This window comes from Leptodactylus fuscus, chromosome 9 (assembly GCF_031893055.1).
Source record: "Leptodactylus fuscus isolate aLepFus1 chromosome 9, aLepFus1.hap2, whole genome shotgun sequence".
In the NCBI taxonomy this organism is placed as follows: domain Eukaryota; kingdom Metazoa; phylum Chordata; class Amphibia; order Anura; family Leptodactylidae; genus Leptodactylus; species Leptodactylus fuscus.
Genome location: NC_134273.1, coordinates 78,805,189 through 78,824,379, shown reverse-complemented (window position 1 = coordinate 78,824,379; position 19,191 = coordinate 78,805,189). Strand labels below are relative to the sequence as shown.

Genomic DNA, 19,191 nt, shown 5'->3' with positions numbered 1-19,191 from the left:
CTACATATTATTTTTTGTATGATGGTGGAAATATTTTTTTTTTTTTAAAACTTTATTTTGTTGTAAATTCACCCACTTTTTTTTCTTTTTTTACATGGTATTGCAGTTTTCACATAAGCAATCTTGGGCTTATTTTCCCAACCTGATGTTTTATTTATTTTTTTTAAACTTTTTTTTTTTTTTAAACTTTTTTTTAAAAACTTTTTTTTTTTTTTAATTTAATTCCCAATTGCCTTCCAAGTGTTATTTTTCCTAATCTTAAGCACATTTTATTTTCTTCTGCACAAGTTTGCCTACATCTGACCAGAATCCATCACCGTTGCTTTGTAAAATCTACGGGGACTGTGATAAGTGCGGACTAGCCGTTGCGACTTTGTTCTTAATTTTTTTTTTTTTTTGAGGTACCGTGTGATTAGCGGCGCAATCTGTTCCTCTAACGTATCGTCAGCTGTGATTCCTCTGCCCGATTTCTGTCTTCCATTGAACTGAAAAAAAAAGCGTTGACGAGAATAAATTATCCCGTACACGTCTTTAGGCTTTTAATGGCTCAATGAACCAGTGTCTAATTTCTTTGTATGAAGAATTTGCTTCCACCGAACGGGCCGGGGAACGTGTGATTGGAACATAATTTTATCCTGTGTTTTAAAGCAGTCGGATAGCTAACATTTGTCTGTAGTAACTCAATTTGTACAGCGGCTGGGATATTTCCATAAAAAATCCATTATGCCCTTTGCAATTTTTGTAGACGGTACCTAAGAGAGTAGAGCCATATCATTGCAACTAAAATTACATTTTCTACTAAAGAACATTTTCTCGTAATCCCGTTAGGGAATTTGAACTGTGAAGGTATAAATATAAAAAAAAAAATGAAATAAAAATCTAAAAAAAAAAAAAAATTAAATTAAATAAGGTTATAAAAAAATTGAAAATTATTTGTTCTCTTAAAATCAGATATTTAAGTAAATAAAAATTGGTGACGGAGGGGCCAACAAATGGACCCGTGCAAAGAAGAGGTGGGAATAAATCTCCTAAATCAAATTTAAGTTCCCACATGCCCAGAGGGCAAGAAGTAGCGGCCTGAACTGGTGGCGGCGTCGATGTATTGATCGTAGAGCGGGGTCTAACATTTATCTAATAATGTTTGTTTTCGAAATATGACTTTATGGGTTTTCTCTACTATTCATTATGGTTGTGTGCCTTGTGGTGTTCGAAGAAGATTGGCTTTCGTCAGGAAGGGATGGGATTAGTTTTTGGCAAAAAGTTGCAGAATCGAGAGTCATGACCAATTTTGGGTGGAATCTGAGATGGAAAAAAGTTAGAAGATCTGACTCTGGTTTCAAAATAGAATGATCCATTTTTGATTCTATGATTCAATTGGTTATATTGGATCATTAATTAGATCTCAAGTTTGTTACTTTAATTGGAGTCCATCACTAGATCTTTCATGAATTACACTAAGTTCACACCTGCGCTCAGGTCTCCGTTCTTCGGATTGGCTTGGAGACCTGAAAAATGGAAACCCAATCCACTTAAATAGAGGTTATCCACAGAGACCCACGGATCTCATAGACGATAATGGGGTTCGCCAGGTCTCCACCCAAAAATTTCAAGCAGAATGGAGGGACGGAATCCTCGAACAGAAAGCTAGCACTGATGTGAACCCAAACTTAGGACTAGTTCATACGGCGTCAAATGGGCCTGATTTTGATGCGGAATCGGGTCCACAAAAACCCCGCTTCCCATTGAAATCAGTGGGAGCCGGTCGTTTCCTTTTTCCGCAAGCGGTTTGTTCCCGCTTGCTGAAAAAAGAAGCGAGCTGCCCTTTCTTCAGGTTGAATCAGACACGGACATCCGCCTTGTGACACCTCTCTCCCTCCCGACTAGGCCCATTTATTTGGGCCTAATCCGAATCGGAAAGCTATGACAGTTGCGGCTAGCTGCAGCAGGCACATCTTGGGCTTCCCGCGTCAAAATCCGGACCATTTTACTCCGTGTGAACTAGCCCTTAGAGGGTCTTTACTATTTCTGGCTGACTATGGTCATTTATGAAGCCATCAGAGTTGGACTGTACCAAAATAGAGGAGTTGAAAGATTGGCCCACCAATTCCGCATTCTTGGTAGATGAAACCACTTACATGAATTACCGTATATACTCAAAATATGTGCCGAGGCCCCTAATTTTACCACAAAAAACTGGGAAACTTATTGACTCGAGTATAAGCCTGGTGTGGGCGGAGCTACTAGGATTTAGACTCAACCTTATCTGCAGATGTTACATACCAGTGGCTACAGGACCTTTGATGACATCACAGTCATGTGACCTCATGACAAGCCAATCACAGAGCAGTAGCACTAAAGGACCTCCCCCTTTCGGTCCTTCCAGTTTTCTGTGCTCCGTGGACCCTGACTCGTGTATAAGCCGAGGAGAGCTTATTCAGCATGAAAAATGTGCTGAAAAAGTCGGCTTATACTCGAGTATATACGATAGATATACAATCTGAAGTGAAGTAGTGTATTCGGCAACGGTCACGTCTGCACTCCGGTCAAAATATCAGCCCTTAGAAGTAAACTCTTGGCTTACAAAAATAATCTAGGGGGCAGCATGGTGGCTCAGTGGTTAGCACTGCAACCTTGCAATGCAGGAGTCCTGGGTTCGAATCCCGCCAGGAACAACATCTGCAAGGAGTTTGTATGTTCTCCCCGTGTTTGCGTGGATTTCCTACCTTACCACCCTATATGGGGCTCACAATCTACATTCAAAATTACTAATAATCTTAACTTTTTTAATCCTTTTTGTTACTTATTTACTTTTCTTTTTTCCTACAGAGGCCCGAGAAATCGTTTTAAAAGCTCAGATCTTGGCCGGGGGCAGAGGCAAAGGTGTTTTTGACAGTGGACTTAAAGGCGGAGTCCATTTAACGACTGAGTACGTTTTCGGTTACTTGTACACCTCTTGTTTTATTGATCTATTTCTATGTTCATGTTATTGCCACGTGCATATATAAAGATGGGCGCGCATGTTGGAAAGTGTGATGGTTACACCGATGTGATGGGCTAGACCATACCCACGTGTAAGTTTCTCCGGTGTTCACTTATTTCTTTGTTTTCCAGCCCTAACAAAGTAGAAGTCCTCACAAAGCAGATGATTGGCTACCACCTTTCCACGAAGCAAACTCCCCAGGGCGGTGTCAAAGTGCACAAGGTAAATTTTGGTAACATTTTTGCAAAGTGTGGCCTTTGCATTGCATAAGTTTTTGAGCAGCTTTGGGACTTTTGCACATGGACTATGAAAGCACTTTGTGTCTTCTCGTATGGCGCCAACACATACCATTCAAGGGTGAGATTTTATAGAGTTCTTGTACCAAAAAACGGTAGAAAACCAGTCTGAGAGTCCGCGCGCCTCTATCAAGTTAGTGTTTTCGTTTACTCTAAAGATCAATTGTCTCCATCTCTTGGCTCTCTATATTACAACCCCCACCAGGTCCATGCTCTCTATTTAGGCAACACATCCCGTCACCATTCTGTTATCCTTTAGGCGAGCCATTCCTATGGGAAATGGAAGTAGATCTTGGCTGGAAGGCAGCTTGCTGCAGCAGAAACCTACCCCAACTTTTTGAAAAAAGTGGACAGGAGTCGAGGTGGACTTGGATGGACACAACGGATGCAGGATAACTTGTGCAAGTTCTAGTTGATCTCCTTTCTATTACATTGGAGCACCCAAGTTGCACCAGCTTTATTAAGAAGCCGAAGTCTCCTAATAAGTCCTCTGCCTTTCACGCCACCCGAGGAATTTCTAAGACTGGCGTACGACACGCCAGTCTTTATAAATCCGCTCCCCCCAGTGTGTCTGCTCTATGGAGATAATAATCCGAAAGAAAGTTGTCCCTTCCATTGCAGAATTTCCTCTTAAGTTCTCTCCCCCGTTTGATCTGAAATAATGAAGTTTTTTTTGCAGGCATGTAAAATACAGCGTGATGACTGTCGAGCCGCTCACTGTTGCCCCCTTTGCTGTGCTTCAGCGAAAAAAATCCACCTCAGCGAATTGCGAGCCCCGAGTAATTAATGAGCCGCTCTCTCGGCTTTTGGCAGGCGGCCATGTTCCTGCTTCTGTAGGAAACTCTTTTCTTTAAATGTGGAAAACAAAAGACGTCAAGTGATGGTAAAACCGGCCTCATTATGCTCCGTGTTTAACTGCACCTCTGCGCCTTTATGTAGAAGACGGGGAAACTTGCTTCATTAGTCTAAAATTAGCATGCTCATTGGCGAGGGGCTTAGCGGAGCGCAGGCGTGGCGGGGCCGGAACATACAGCACAATCCATCATGGAGTGCAGGATTTATGTCTTATATAATCTCCGGAGACGGGGAAAGCTGGGTGACCACTCACCTGAGTGGTATCACTTGTGCAGGAGTGGATAATGTATTGCTGCGTAAGTAGGCAGGCTTGACATTAGGTGGAAACAGGACCTTTAAAAGGATCCTATCATTGGATACCCTTTTTTTTTCCTCCCTAAAACGTAGGAATAGTCTTAAGAAAGACTTCTCCTACCTTTAGATGTCTTCTCCGCGCCGCTGTTCTGTAGAAATCCGGGTTTTTTTCGGTATGCAAATGAGTTCTCTCACAGCACTGGGGGCGTTCCCAGCACTCAAACAGCACTGGGGGCGGCCCCAACGCTGCAAGAGAACTCTCCAGCGCCGCCTCCATCTTCTTCTGTAACACCCTTTCCCTGTGTCTTCTTCCGTCCTGGGTTTAAATCTTCTAGGCCTCGGGCAGAGCCGACTGCGCATGCCCAGGCCACAAGAAAATGGCCGCTCACTCCAGCTTACTGTGTAAGCAGCCACAAGAAAATGGAAGGAAGAAGACACAGGTATTCGATTGAATACTACGTTATTCGAGATACTCGTACCCGGTCGAATACCACGCAGTAGACGCCTTTTACGTTCAATCAAATACCTACTCGATCGAACAAAACTCACTCATCTCTAGTAAACACCCGGGCTATATCACCTCTCCCGATATCACTTGTTCTTAACCCTCACAAGCCCCCAGTAGGTGCCCATGGCGGCCACTCCATCACTGAGCTTGTTGTCATTGGTCCAAGTCAATGAGATGTGTCGTGTACCCATCTAGATGATCTTGTGACTTCTCCAACCCTGGGGACCGCCATCTGCCGTGACCTCACCTCAGCGACCAAGACACTAAAGATGATGATAAACTTGTCAATGTTCTTGGACGGGAACAAATTAGAAATCGGAAAATCTGAGGAAACTGCCAAAAAGTTCATCTGCAATTTTTTTTCTCCCCCCGATAAGAAATCTGTTCTTTCCCTGACATCAGCAAAGGTCGTTGTAGTAATTACCAGTGGCGGGGCGAGTATTCGCTGACTCAGGACTACTTTGGTTTTAATTGAAACAATTAATGTTTTAGGTGATGGTGGCAGAAGCCCTGGATATCTCCAGAGAAACTTATTTAGCAATTCTAATGGACCGTGCGTGCAATGGACCCGTGATTGTCGGCAGCCCTCAAGGTGGAGTTGACATTGAAGAAGTCGCGGAGAAAACGCCGGAGCTTATTTTTAAGGTATTCGTTGTTTATGTTGTTCCCCTCCAATTTATAACAGCCATAGATGGAACAGAACAGGACTGGGTTCCCCCCCTTCCCGTTTTCCCCAAGAAGCAATGTCGGTTGCTGATGACTCAATTCCATTCTCCTCCATCCATGCTATAGAGTTGCAATCTGCCCCATACTGTTGATTAAAAACACCCTCACCGATTCCCTGCTGGTCCCGTTCTTCGGCCGTCCAGGTTCCCTTCTGGTCCCTTTTGACCCACAAGTAGCGCCGCTGAGCAAAAAGTCTGGTTTAAAAACATACCTCAATTTTATGTCTTCAATAGGGTTGAGCGATCAAGATCAGATCCCAATCTGTTTTGGCGGGATCGAGGTCTTGCGTTAGTTCCCACAATGCTTAGCTACTGGCCAGTCGTTGTGGGAAAAGCAAACAATGTTGTTAGGAGACACATCTACTTAGAAGCTGTAATCGCAACATTATAGTCAATAGTAGCTTAATGTCTTATTTCGATGCCATTGTAAAGCTCTTTATACATTGTTACATTTTCTTGGAATTCTATATAATAATGATGTTTGGTGCCAAAACAGACCCCGCGCACCCCCAACCCCCCCGAAGCGTATTTTGTAATAACATGGCTGGGTCGTGGCATGAACACACTGATAAGATTCCGGAGCTTGTCAGGAAAAATTAGCTGCTTAATGTTTGTCAAAGCCATCTGCCCGGTAATTAGAAGTGAAAAGTGGTGTCAGATTGTCTTGTCACCACGCCACCGTCTTGTTGTGGAAGGACTTCATTCGGAAGCATGGCGACATCATTAAAATGTACCCTCTGGGCAGCTGCTGCCTCCACTTCTTGGTGCCGGGGCGCATAGTAATTTTTGGTTTACATCTAAGTTACATTTTCCGATTTCTTTGCATCACTTTTTTTTGTTGCTTTCAAAGGAGGAAATCGATATCTTTCAAGGAATACAGGACAGCCAAGCACTGAGGATGGCCAACAATTTGGGATTCAAGGGACCTCTAAGGCAACAGGTGAGGAGGACGGTGACTGTATGGCGTGTACTGCTATATAGTGTGAACCATTGATAGACCGGAATGGATATTTTATAGCGCCTGGACCCAAATATGGTAGAGAATGAACCAAGTAGGTCAGTAGATCGATGGGTCAAGCTCTAGTTCCTGCCAATTGTTGCCTTGCAGTGCTGGGGTCCTGGGTTCGAATCTGACCAAGGGCCACGTCTGCAAGGAGTTTGTATGTTCTCCCCTTTCCATTGATCTCAATGTAGGGGCTGACACTACTGAATCTTCAAGATACACTGCATAAAACCTGGCATTAATTTAATACATCCCTCTCCATAGACTTCTGTGCTGAATACCAAGAGATTCTGTACTGATAAGTGGAGAAGGAAACTGATTTCTTTATTAAGATTTATTACTAAGTTTCTTATATTCAACTTACCAGCCCCTGTGGGATATATTTTAATGAAAAGTCTATGGAGAGGGGAGGAGGAAGCTCGAAAAGGCATAGCTGCAAAACTTAAGACACGCCGATATCCAGAGAAGAAAGATAGAGCAGCGGTTTCCAAACTGCTTTATTAGATCAGGTAAGACAGGCATAGTCTTCGGACATTGTATCTTCAAGATAAGACTCCATGACACAGAATGAGTCCATAAATCAACAGCCAGCCCCTCCTCCTCTCCATAGACTTCTATGTCTGAGCTGAATACCTTGAGGTTCTATACAGATATAACTGGAGAAGGAAACAGATTTCTTTATTAAGATATATTGCAAAGTTTCTTATATTCCCCTGGACTATTCATTTATGCAGAGTTGTTTTATAGTTAGAGGTACGCTTTAAATGCGAACAAAGCCCAACGAAGCTCTTGCAGCTTGAAACAGGATGCCAGGTTGTAAAGCCTTGCATTTGCTTTGGACGTTGAGAAGTTAACCAGACCTTGCTTTTCAAGTACCACTTTGCTGTGCGAGTATTATGCACCTGAGCAGCGTTGCGGCCGTATACCGTGCAGTGTTCTAATGAAGCAGCCTTGCCGGGAGTGCGGCCTCCTACGGAGGGCTGTTAGCTCCTATCAGGAGTGCACTTAAAGCACAGCACATCAATAACCTAAGTATTATTACACCCAACAAGTCATCCTTAAACAATTGCAACCATGGAGCAGTTGGATGACAAATTCCAGGGGACGGCTACATCTGCCGCTGTGTTCCGGCTTTCCCCCAGACCCGGACTGACACGGTTTCCTTCTGTGTGTGTTTTTTTGTTTTATGCGTGTTTTTTTTTTTTCCCCCCCCCAGCTTTGGGAATAGGAATAGAAATTTCATTGTTCATAAAGAGCCTGGTATCGGTATCCTGACAACGTGCATTGCTCATCTTAAACGTGATTTAATATATACACAGTGCTGTGTCTATAAGTAAGCGGCGGCGGGTTTATTTGATCTTGTCTGCCGTAGATCTATCATTATTTATGTTTAAAGACCTGCAGTACTTGTATTATGGATTATTACAGATTTTCTGCTTCTTCAGGCACAATACTCTGAAATATTACTGTACTTATTTGAAGAACAGATCCGTTCCCCGCTGAATAAGACAAGGCGCGGCTTGACGATTTTGTAAATTTCACTAAGCGGTTCTTCTTGTCGGTAAATACTGACGATTATTTTATCATTTAAGCAATTTTTTAAAATTTTTTTGCAATTAAAAAGTTGGCTCTCCTTCAAACCTGATGACTCTGATGCAAAACGGCCTCGGAAAAGTGACATTGCACATCTATGGGACTCCTGTTTTTATGGATCCTTCGTAGACTTGAGTCTATTGAAGGTTCTGCAAGGTCTGGCAAATATAAGACGTCCTATTTTTTATATGCCCTGATAAACCGACCACGCAAAAATTGGACTTGTGAATTGCCCCAATGCAATGACTAGGGTTGAGCCGATCTTGAGATTTCAGGATCGATTTTTAAAAATCCAATTTCCGATCATTTTCCAGCCGATCCCGTGAAATTTGCACGATCACCGATCAGGATCCGATCTTTCCCGATCGCTCAACTCTAGTCAATGCTTCTCTATGGGAAAAGTCACTTTTCAGGTTGAGCCGATCTTGAGATTTCAAAATCCGATTTCCGATCATTTTCCAGCCGATCGTCAAATTTGCTCGATCGCCGATCGGGATCCGATCTTTTCCGAACCCGATCACCCAGCCCTAGCAATGACTTGATTTTAATGCAGCCGTGTGACAGTCGTCACACAGCCATTAACCACTTCAGTACCGGACCTATTTACGGTTCAGGACCAGACTAATTTGGGGGGATTTTTGTATGTGCGATTTTGAGAGAGTCCCTAATCACTTAAAAAGCGATTTCCTACACCATAGACTATAATGGGGTCCGGCAGGTTTCCACACTCACTGCAGGATTTTTCTGATATTAAGCTGAATCGTCGGCAGAGACTCCAATACAGATGTGAATCCAGTTGCTGACAGTCTATTGTCTTGAATGGATAGGACCATGAATGCCGGGGGTTTCTAAGCGTTGGGACTTGAGAGTAGGTTACTCCGAAGTATGAAGGCCATCAACTGCAGTGGGAGAAGATCTTAGTTCAGTCCTCAAAAGGTCCTCAAAACATTAAAACCTGTATCTATCTAGATATGCAAAACTAATACTCTGTTACCAGCCCTGGGAATTACTCTGTGTCCAGACACAGGAAGCAGCAGCTCCGTCAGCCTCAGAGCAGGAAATCCCAGCATGTCCTTATACGCCGCTCCTATAATCGCAGTCTAGGCCTTGATCCATAGGAAGCCGAGGAACTCTCAAAGGCTCCTTATCTCCTATACCCCGGACAGGCCAGGAACAGCAGACGGTCTGAAATTACTTTTCTTGCTCAGTAGGGAAGTCGATTTTGATTGACAGAAGGCCGAACTTCCAATTTTCTCTGAAAAATGTATTTACAGGGCTACAAAAATGAAGATTGCGGCTTGCTGACAGCCCGCTGCATCCTAACACAGCATTTTATTACTTTACTGTTTACAACCCCTTTAGCGTCCGCTCTATACCGAGCGCCTTGTTATGATTGGTAAACGGCTTTTTAGCCTTGCATCTAAAGCAGCTCCCTCCACCGCTCAATGAAACGCCATTAAGTTTTATTACAGAAGTTGCAGGAGCCGAGGTATATTATTGTTCTTCTATCCTACAGCGTTTTCTTTTATCGGATACAGGAAGAAAATACATTAAAACACCAGATAAATCCATCAAAGCAAAAGTCAAGTAAAATAACACGTGCAAACTTTGTCCTACATAGCCTACTCTTTCCATGAAGACTTGGGTGGAGATCAGGGGACTGCAAATAATCTCCTGTATAGGATGGCTGCACTCATCGGTGTATCGCTTGTCTGTGCCGGAGTCTACCAGGTCCAAAATGCCTCCAAAACAAATAGTGCCGTGTAGGGGCGTCTATCAGGGGAAGAAGCATATCGAAACCCATATAGTAATGCAGAGAGAATCTTCTTTTCATGTGCAAATCATCTGCAAGTGCACTGGGGGCTGGGCCTGATTTGCCTACAGACAGCCGCAAGTGCATAGTTGTCCTGTTCAGTCTGTGTCATGGCTGTCTGTAGGCAAATAAGGCCCCTCCCACAGTGCACTTGCAATCTGATTTTCATATCCATACTTCTGCATTTCTCATCGATTTGTGACACAGTAGTATGTCTCTATTCCCTACAAGGTCTCTACAAGGCACTGTTATTGGCTTGGAAGGCATTTTGGACCTTAGACTCCCTTTGGACAGTCTATGAATCCCTAATTAATGTCCCATTGAAGTGGAATTGGCATGTACTATGTACTAACATTCACCTGGCTGTGGTTTGGCTCTGGGTGTAACGGCCTGGTGGTACAATATACCCTTAAAGGGGTTTCCAGGATTCGGAGAATAATCAAGGGAGATTGGGTAGGTGTAAAGCAAAAAAAGAAAAGGCATACCTATACCCCATTGTCTTGTGCCGGTTCCTTTTCCCTCATATGCCAGGGCTCACCGCGCGGGAAGACGAGAGGCGCACATGACCACTGAGACCGAGCAGGAGAGGGACCATTGGTGTCACTCGTGTACAGGCTCAGTCATGGGAGCCTCTTGCTTTCGAGCCTAGTGAGTAGGGTTGAGCGATCGGGAAAGATCGGTTCGGGATCGGCTGCAAAATGATCAAAAAATAGATTTTAAAAACGATCCTGAAATCTCAAGATCAGCTGAACCCGACTAGTGAGCCCTGCCACGTGAGGGAAAGGAGACCAAACAATGGGACCAGGGTTTGGTGAGTGTCTTTTTTTTTTTGTTTGTTTGCTTTACAGCAGGGGAAGGGAATGTACGGCTCTCCAGCTGTTGCAAAACTACAACTCCCAGCATGCATACTTGCTCTGCTGTTCTTGGAACTCCCATGGAAGTGAATGGAGCATGATGGGAGTTGTAGTATCACAGCAGCTGGAGAGCCGAAGGTTCCCTATCCCTGCTTTACAGCCACCCCAACTGGACATCCCCTTTAAATGGAATGGAGTAAATCGCGGTAAATTCACTGTTAAGATACCTTCAGGTCACCTGGATGTAATGCTGTTTTTCAGAAATTTGGTCCTTCTATGCAAAGATATGTTTATAAAATCATGCTGTGCAGTATCGGTGCATGTGCACCACCGCTTACACTTCAGGCCAGAGCGGATGTAGTACGCATGCGCCGATATCATAAATCACAGCGTAACCCTGAGAATAAATGATCTATGCAGGCAAGCCACAGGTTTCCGAGAATCTGTGACCCAGGGTCGGAACAAGCCTGGAAATATGTGGTTCTTCTGCATAGATCCCAGGGTAAGTAAGCATTAAGACTAGAGATGAGCGAGTATTGTTCGGATCAGCCGATCCGAACAGCACGCTCCATAGAAATGAATGGATGCACCTGGTACTTCCGCTTTGACGGCGGCCGGCTGCTTAACCCCCTGCGTGCCGGCTACGTCCATTCATTTCTATGCGAGCGTGCTGTTCGGAACGGCTGATCCGAACAGTACTCGCTCATCTCTAATTAAGACCCTCCCTGGACAACCCCTTGACCTAGGGGTCATCTTCCTATCTTTCCTCTCGATCCCTCCTGTGACTTATGTAATAGAACAATGTAATTTTTCTTCTAATACTCTTCCTCTTCTTCTCCGACCTCAATATCGTAATTGTGTTGTGTTTAATGAAACGCAGGCCGCGGATCAGATTAAGAGACTGTACGAGCTTTTCCTGAAAGTCGATGCTACTCAGGTTGAAGTGAATCCCTTCGGTGAAACTCCGGAAGGACAAGGTAAGAAAACAATGATTGTAATTATGTTTTTTTTTTGCAATCTTCATCATCCTCGTGGCTCGGAGCTTTGGGGAGTCGAGCGTTACAGTCAATAGGATTGTTTTGTTCTCGCTTAGAAGGAAGGAAAGGTCAAGTTGGTTTGTGAAGTGATCCTGATATTTAGCTGGGTTTTACATCGCCTGGCACAAGGGCTCTCCTAGAGCACGTCCATGGCCACTTGCCACCGCTGGATGGATGGAGTCAGTTCCTTATAGGATTTTGTCATTATAGACATTTATCACCGCAATCTCCGACAACACCATGTAAATAAATGGAGGGCCAGTTGGGGAAACACACATGGAGTATGCATGAAGACCTCCGGGCACCCGTACTCCTGATCGCGGGGGGTTCCAGCACTCAGACTAAGAGCGACCTGACCCTTATCACCTCTGTAGTGACAAAACCCCTTTAAGGGTGCAGACTGCTACTTCTTATACACATTTAAAGGGTCTCACTTGAATGGGGATGAGCTACTGCTGTAACGTATGACCGGTGAAAGTGATGTCATCGCCACAGGACACTTCAAACATGTGATATTTGGGAGTACTGGATTTCGGATCGCCACCGATCCTAAGGATAAGTCATCAAGATGTAAGCCTTGAAAACAAGATGTCTATATACACAAGCTTTCCATCATTCCTGTCCCGTTTCAGTGTCCCCCACATAGTAATCATCACAGTTTGTGCCGCATCCTCTTCCAGAGAATCCCTCCTTGACTATAAGCTGCTATTTTTGCTATTAAAGAATTTTCTCCTCTCTGACAGTGGAAGGCTGTGTATCGTAAATCTTCTCACTTCAGTGCACCAGAGGGCAGGGTTGAGAAATGTATGATGCCCAAACTACAAAAGAAATAACAAAGGAGATCAAAGAAGTTTAGCCAGCCCTGATGTGGTGAGGGTGACCTGTGAGAAACTGGTTACAATAGTGACCACCTCGACCATCCCTGGTACAGATGCTATTAAAGGGATTCTCCCATTAAAATCTAATTTTTTGTCATTGACACATAGGAATAGCCTTAAGAAAAGCCTTAAGAAAGGCTATTCTTCTCCTATGTTTAGATGTCTTCTACAGTCGCTGTTCGGTAGAAATCCCGGATTTCGTCGATATGCAAACGAGTTCTCTCGTAGCTCTGGGGGTGTCCCCAATGCTGTGAGAGAACTCTCCAGCGCTGTCTCCATCTTCTTTAGGAATGGCCTTTTCATGCGTCTTCTTCCAGCGCTGTAGGTCAAACTTCTAGGCCTCGGGCAGAGCTGACTGCACATGCCTGTGGCCACAAGAAAATGGCTGCTTACTTACAGTTGGCTCTACCCGAGGCCTAGAAGTTTGACCGCCAGCGCCGGAAGAAGACGCATGAAGAGGCCGTTCCTGAAGAAGATGGAGAGTTGTCTCGCAGCATTGGGGACGCCCCCAGTGCTGTTTGAGCACTGAGGCCCGCCCCCAGTGCTGCGAGAGAACTCATTTACATACCGACGAAATCCGGGAATTCTACCGAATGGCGGCGCAGAGGAGACATCTAAAGGTCGGAGAAAGCATAGCCTTTCTTAAGGCTATTCCTACGTATTAAGGACAAAAAAAAAATTAAATTTTATTGGTAGAATCCCTTTAACAGTAGGCCACTGAGCAGTAACTAGCCGAGAAGTTATTACCCATTCCGCAAAGATAAAATATCAGTTTCCCTTTAACGCCAAAGTCTCCGGTAAGCGTCGTCTCGTCTGTAAAACCTCCGAGCTGTTTATCGTCAAAAAGCAATTTGTTCATGCGAATGTGTAATGAGATACATGAGGCTCATTCAGCGGCCATTTATACTGTAGATGATGTCAGGTTAACGCGTCTCCGCGTTCGGCGCGCCGTTTGATGCATCATGTGTAGTTTTTAATGTACAGAAGATCCATATTTCCAGCTCCCCAGATCAATCTGAACACTTGACAATACTTTTTTTTATTTTTTCTTCTTCTTCTTTTTTCGCAAAGTTTTTAAATCAATTTTTGTGCAAACTGTAGTAATCATTCTGTCTGCATGGGCCGCTGCCACTTAATCAATGCCAGGTGAATTGGCAGCATGCTAAGGAGAAAATGGCCTTGTTCTGGAGATTAAAATCCTTTACCGTATTACACTCTCATAACTAAAAGACACATCGCACAATGCCGGGGGCGCTGGCCTCGGTCATTACTGAATTACCTTGTTAGAGCTCCAAAATACCAGGCCGGGTCACAAACGAAATGATATTGTTCCCTTTGTCGTCTCGGTGCCCTCGGCTGCTTTGGAGCAGGACGGCGCCGGCATCTTTTATGAAGAGCTTTTTGCAGAGTCCGCGGTGATACATTGCTAACCCATTTCCCAATGTAGACGGGGCAGATATTTGGCTTGTTGTGTGCCGCATTGTTGGTTCTGCTTTAAGAAAGTGGGCAGAGACCAAGGTGGGCCCGGGCAGGCCAGCGCCGCACCTCCCATGAGGCGACCTGAAGCGACCGCTTCAGGCGGCGCTATGCCAGGGCCACGGGGAGGGCGGCATTTTTGCTGTCCTAAGCCAGTCCAAGACAAGCTGTCCTGGACTGGCTTAGGGTCACCGTCACTGAGCGGTGGATTGGGGAGGCCGCTGGAGCAGCGCTGCTCCAGCGGCCGCCCCTCACGCTCAGGCAGAGAGCAGGTCCTCTCCGTGCCTGCTCTCTGCCTGATAAAGACACTCGCTCCGCTCGGTCCCGCCCCCTCTGCTCGGCCCTGCCCCCTCAGTGTGATCCCGCCCCCTCCATACAGCCCACCCCGCCCCCTTCCGCTCGGCCCCGCCCCCTCCTCCGGTGTGGGGGGGGGGGCGGCTTTCTGATGTCCGCCTCAGGCGGCAGAAAGCCATGGTTCACCCCTGGGGCAGGCCCAGAATTTACTATAAGTTGCACCGAGGAACTGGTACCAGTTCTACCTGACTGGCCTGGGTTTCGTTACTGAAACATGGGTCCTCCCGTATACCGCCTGAAATTTTAAGAGGCCACTGTTAATAATTTAAGAGCACGTGCCTTACTGGTCTTAATAAATTCCCCCTATTACGTATACCCTAAACTTCTAAAGATGCCCACACCCTTTTTCCAACAGCCCCGTACATGTGCAAAGGACCAATTGGTCCAACACCCAGGACCCCCTTCCTGATCAGCTGTTTGAAGACCTTAGTGAGCTCCACTTCCTCTTCGTAGGCCAATAACCTCTCATCCTTTGGTCACATGGCCTTGGGGAAAATGGATGGGACTGAGCTGCAATACCAAGCACAGCCACTATATATAATGTTTGGTAACCAGTAGAGATGAGCGAGTACTGTTCGGGTCAGCCGATCCTTGCATAGAAATGAATGGACGTAGCCGGCACGCCCCCCGCGGCCGGCCGGCCGCCGTCAAAGCAGAAGTACCAGATGCATCCATTCATTTCTATGGAGCGTTCAGCCGATCCGAACAGTACTCGCTCATCTCTAGTAACCAGTAAAGAGACCTCAGCACTTGTCCATACTCAGTCGGCTGATCAGAGACGGTTCCAGGTGTCAGAACCCAACAATCTGATATTAAGGTCCTATCCCAAGGACAGGTGATCAATATCATAATCTTGGAAAACCCCTTTAGGCTAAGACCCCACATGGCGGAAGCACAGATTTTTTTTGTTGCAGTTTCTTGAGCCAAAGCCAACAATGGCTAAAAAAGGAATGGGAAATATATAGGAAGTTCTTCACCGTCTACCTTCTTCTCAAGCCACTCCTGGCTTTGGCTCAAGAAACCACAACCTTGGGCCTTAACCTTAAAGGGTCACACCATTGCCTTTCACTAGAACAAAATGGTAGCAGAGTTAGGAAAGTCTCTACTTGTCTCTCTCCAGAGGTCGGATGGTCACGTATATGTGTCACCAAGTAAAGCCAAGTGGAACCCATTGGGGGGTCATTACGATTGGGGCCTACCATTGCCGTTAGCCCTACCCGTCGCTCATAAGTGGCACATCCTGCCAAGACTCCTTGTATTTTTGTCACAAGACAACCCTTTTCGAGTTAAAAATCATTGATTTCCTACAATACCTTGTTTTATCTTGCGGCAGATTTTTCGATGGAGGCGAGTAATCCCCAGGTATTTCCCTGAGAATACGCAGTCGTAGAAGTGTTATGGACGCTCTGCCAAACAAAGCTTAAGCTTGGAGGAGAATCTTCTTGTTACAGCTGTGATTTTCAGCAGAACACAGAACAACTGAGGGTTTTCATTATTTGCGCGTGTCTCCGGGGATTGCCGCAGAGCCCTCGTCTTGGCATCCGGATTCTTAGATCTACAAGTCAGGCCTTAAACCACGTAATTAAAGGCTATTAAGTGCGATGTGCAGAATACGGCGTTCATTAGTGGCATCTACTTGGCTCAACGTAGTCCATCGAGTCTCCGGCAATTGAGAGTCTGTTTTGTAGTGCCAGCTTGTAATAGGGGCCCCATAAAGTATCTGTAACCTCCAGGCGTAAGAATATTGCAGAGAGACTTCTATAAATGTCTTGTAAGTAGCTAAGAGCTTCTCGTATTGTGTGGATTATAAATGACCGCAAGGGCTTGTTAGTATTTTCTCGTTACTTGCCCAAAAAATTCACTGGGTTTTCCAGGACTATAATATTGATGACCGTGTCCAGTCAGGGCCGGCGTCAGCGCACGGTATAGTCGGGCAAGTGCCGGGGCCCACAGAGCCTCTGGGGGCCCCCCGGCACTTGCCTGTCACAATTTCAGCTCATCGGCGTCCGTCCGCCGATGAGCTGAAATACATACGCGATGCAGGAGCTGTGAGATCAGCTCCTGCTTTAAAGCTCCGGCCCCGGCTTGCGTGTGTAGGCGCGATGACGTCATCGCATCGCGCCTACACACGCAAGCCGGTCCGGAGCTAAGCAGGAGCTGATCTCACAGCTCCTGCATCGCGTATGTGATTGGAGGGAGAGAGAGGAGCGTCGGGGGAACGAGGGAAGGTGAGTGATGTAAGTGTTTGTTTTGTATTACATATTAAGGTGAAACATAATGAAGGGGGCCCATGAAACTGGGGGGCAAATGAAGGGGAGGGGGGGAACGGCATGACACTGGAGAAGATGAAGGGGGTGGGGAGAGAACGGCATGAAACTGGGGACAGAGATGGAGGGGGCCCAAAGAAACTGGGGGGCAAATGAAGGGGAGGGGGGAACAGCATGACACTGGGGCAGATGGAGGGGGGAGAACAGCATGACACTGGGGCAGATGGAGGGGGGGAGAACAGCATGGAACTGGGGACAGAGATGGAGGGGGCCCAATGAAACTGAGGGGGCAAATGAAGGGGGGGGGAACGGCATGACACTGGGGAAGGGGGTGGGGAGAGAACGGCATGAAACTGGGGACAGAGATGGAGGGGGCCCAATGAAACTGAAGGGGCAAATGAAGGGGAGGGGGGGAACGGCATGACACTGGGGCAGAGATGGGGGACATGAAACTGTGGGCAGATGAAGGGGGAGAACGTGATGAAACTGGGGACAGAGATGGAGGGGGGACATGAAACTGGGGGCAGAGGAAGGGTGTATATGAAACTGGGGGAGAGATGGAGGGGGGCATATAATTTACGGGTGACTGTAGGAGGATTATACTGTGTGGGAGCACATAATAAATGAATGAGAATGGGTGGAATCAACATAAAAGTGGGTGGAGCTAAATTTGCCGCGGCGCGCAGAGGGCGCCGCACATTTTGCCCCTCTTTCTACTCTTTAAAAGATTGGGAGGTATGGCGTTGGTGACGCCACCCTCCTGCATGACGTCACTCGCTTCATCTGCGACGCACAGTGTCTCGACTCCCCCCACCTCCTTTACAAGAGGGCCCACTGAGGCTCTGTCGCCCAAGGGCCCATAAAAACCTGGAGCCGGCCCTGTGTCCAGTTTATATGAAACAGGGTAGGTGACCAATGAAAGGGATGTCACCAAACTGAGAAGAGGAGGTGGTGGTCTCATGAGAATAAGGTCCTCAAAAAGCTCAGGAGTGGGGTGTAGGAAGCTATAGCTATGGATGGAGCCCAAAGCAACTTGGGCTTATTCAAGTAAGAGGAGCGTCACTGTATAGTGATGGCTCTGGGATACTTCAGCTCTATCTGCTATTTATCGGTAGCTCTTGGGTACTGCAGCTTTGTCTACTGTATTAGTGTTGGCTCTGGGGTACTGCAGCTCTGTCCACAGTATAGTGGTGGCTCTGGGGTACTGCAGCTTTGTCTACTGTATAGTGGTGGCTCTCGGATACTGCAGCTTTGTCCGCTATGTATTGGTATCTCCAGGGTACTGCAGCTCTGTCCACTGTATTAGCGATGTCTCTGGGGTACTACAGATTTGTCCACTGTATAGTGGTGGCTCTTGGGTACTAAATCTCTGTCTTCTGTATAGTGGTGGCTCTGGGGTACTGCAGCTCTGTCCACTGTATAGTGGTGGCTCTTGGGCACAACATCTCTGTCTTCTGTATAGTGGTGGCTCTGGGGTACTGCAGCTCTGTGCGGTATAGTGGTGGCTCTGGGGTACTGCAGCTCTGTCCACTGTATAGTGGTGGCTCTGGGGTACTACATCTCTGTCTTCTGTATAGTGGTGGCTCTGGGGTACTGCAGCTCTGTCCACTGTATAGTGGTGGCTCTTGGGCACTACATCTCTGTCTTCTGTATAGTGGTGGTTCTGGGGTACTACAGCTCTGTCCACTGTATAGTGGTGGCTCTGAGGTAGTTCATCTCTGTCTTCTGTATAGTGGTGGTTCTGGGGTACTACAGCTCTGTCCACTGTATAGTGGTGGCTCTGAGGTAGTTCATCTCTGTCTTCTGTATAGTGGTGGCTCTGGGGTACTACAGCTCTGTCCACTGTATAGTGGTGGCTCTTGGGCACTACATCTCTGTCTTCTGTATAGTGGTGGTTCTGGGGTACTACAGCTCTGTCCACTGTATAGTGGTGGCTCTGAGGTAGTTCATCTCTGTCTTCTGTATAGTGGTGGCTCTGGGGTACTACATCTCTCTTCTGTATAGTGGTGGCTCTGGGGTACTACATCTGTCTTCTGTATAGTGGTGGCTCTGGGGTACTACATCTGTCTTCTGTATAGTGGTGGCTCTGGGGTACTGCAGTGTTGTGCTGTATAGTGGTGGCTCTGGGGTACTACATCTGTCTTCTGTATAGTGGTGGCTCTGGGGTACTGCAGTGTTGTGCTGTATAGTGGTGGGTCTGGGGTACTACAGCTCTGCATGCCTATTATCAGCAAAGCTGCCCATCCACAGCAGTGGTT

The 19,191-nt window shown here is 46.3% G+C and overlaps 1 protein-coding gene across 1 annotated transcript in view; it reads left to right on the top strand.

Moving 5' to 3' along the window:
- SUCLG2 (succinate-CoA ligase GDP-forming subunit beta) overlaps positions 1-19,191 on the top strand; it is a 127,133-nt gene that overhangs the window by 41,588 nt on the left and 66,354 nt on the right. The window contains exons 3-7 of the mRNA XM_075287532.1: positions 2,827-2,926; positions 3,112-3,202; positions 5,426-5,578; positions 6,509-6,598; positions 11,802-11,898. Coding sequence (XP_075143633.1) covers positions 2,827-2,926; positions 3,112-3,202; positions 5,426-5,578; positions 6,509-6,598; positions 11,802-11,898 — 531 coding nt within the window. The remainder of the gene's footprint in view (positions 1-2,826; positions 2,927-3,111; positions 3,203-5,425; positions 5,579-6,508; positions 6,599-11,801; positions 11,899-19,191) is intronic.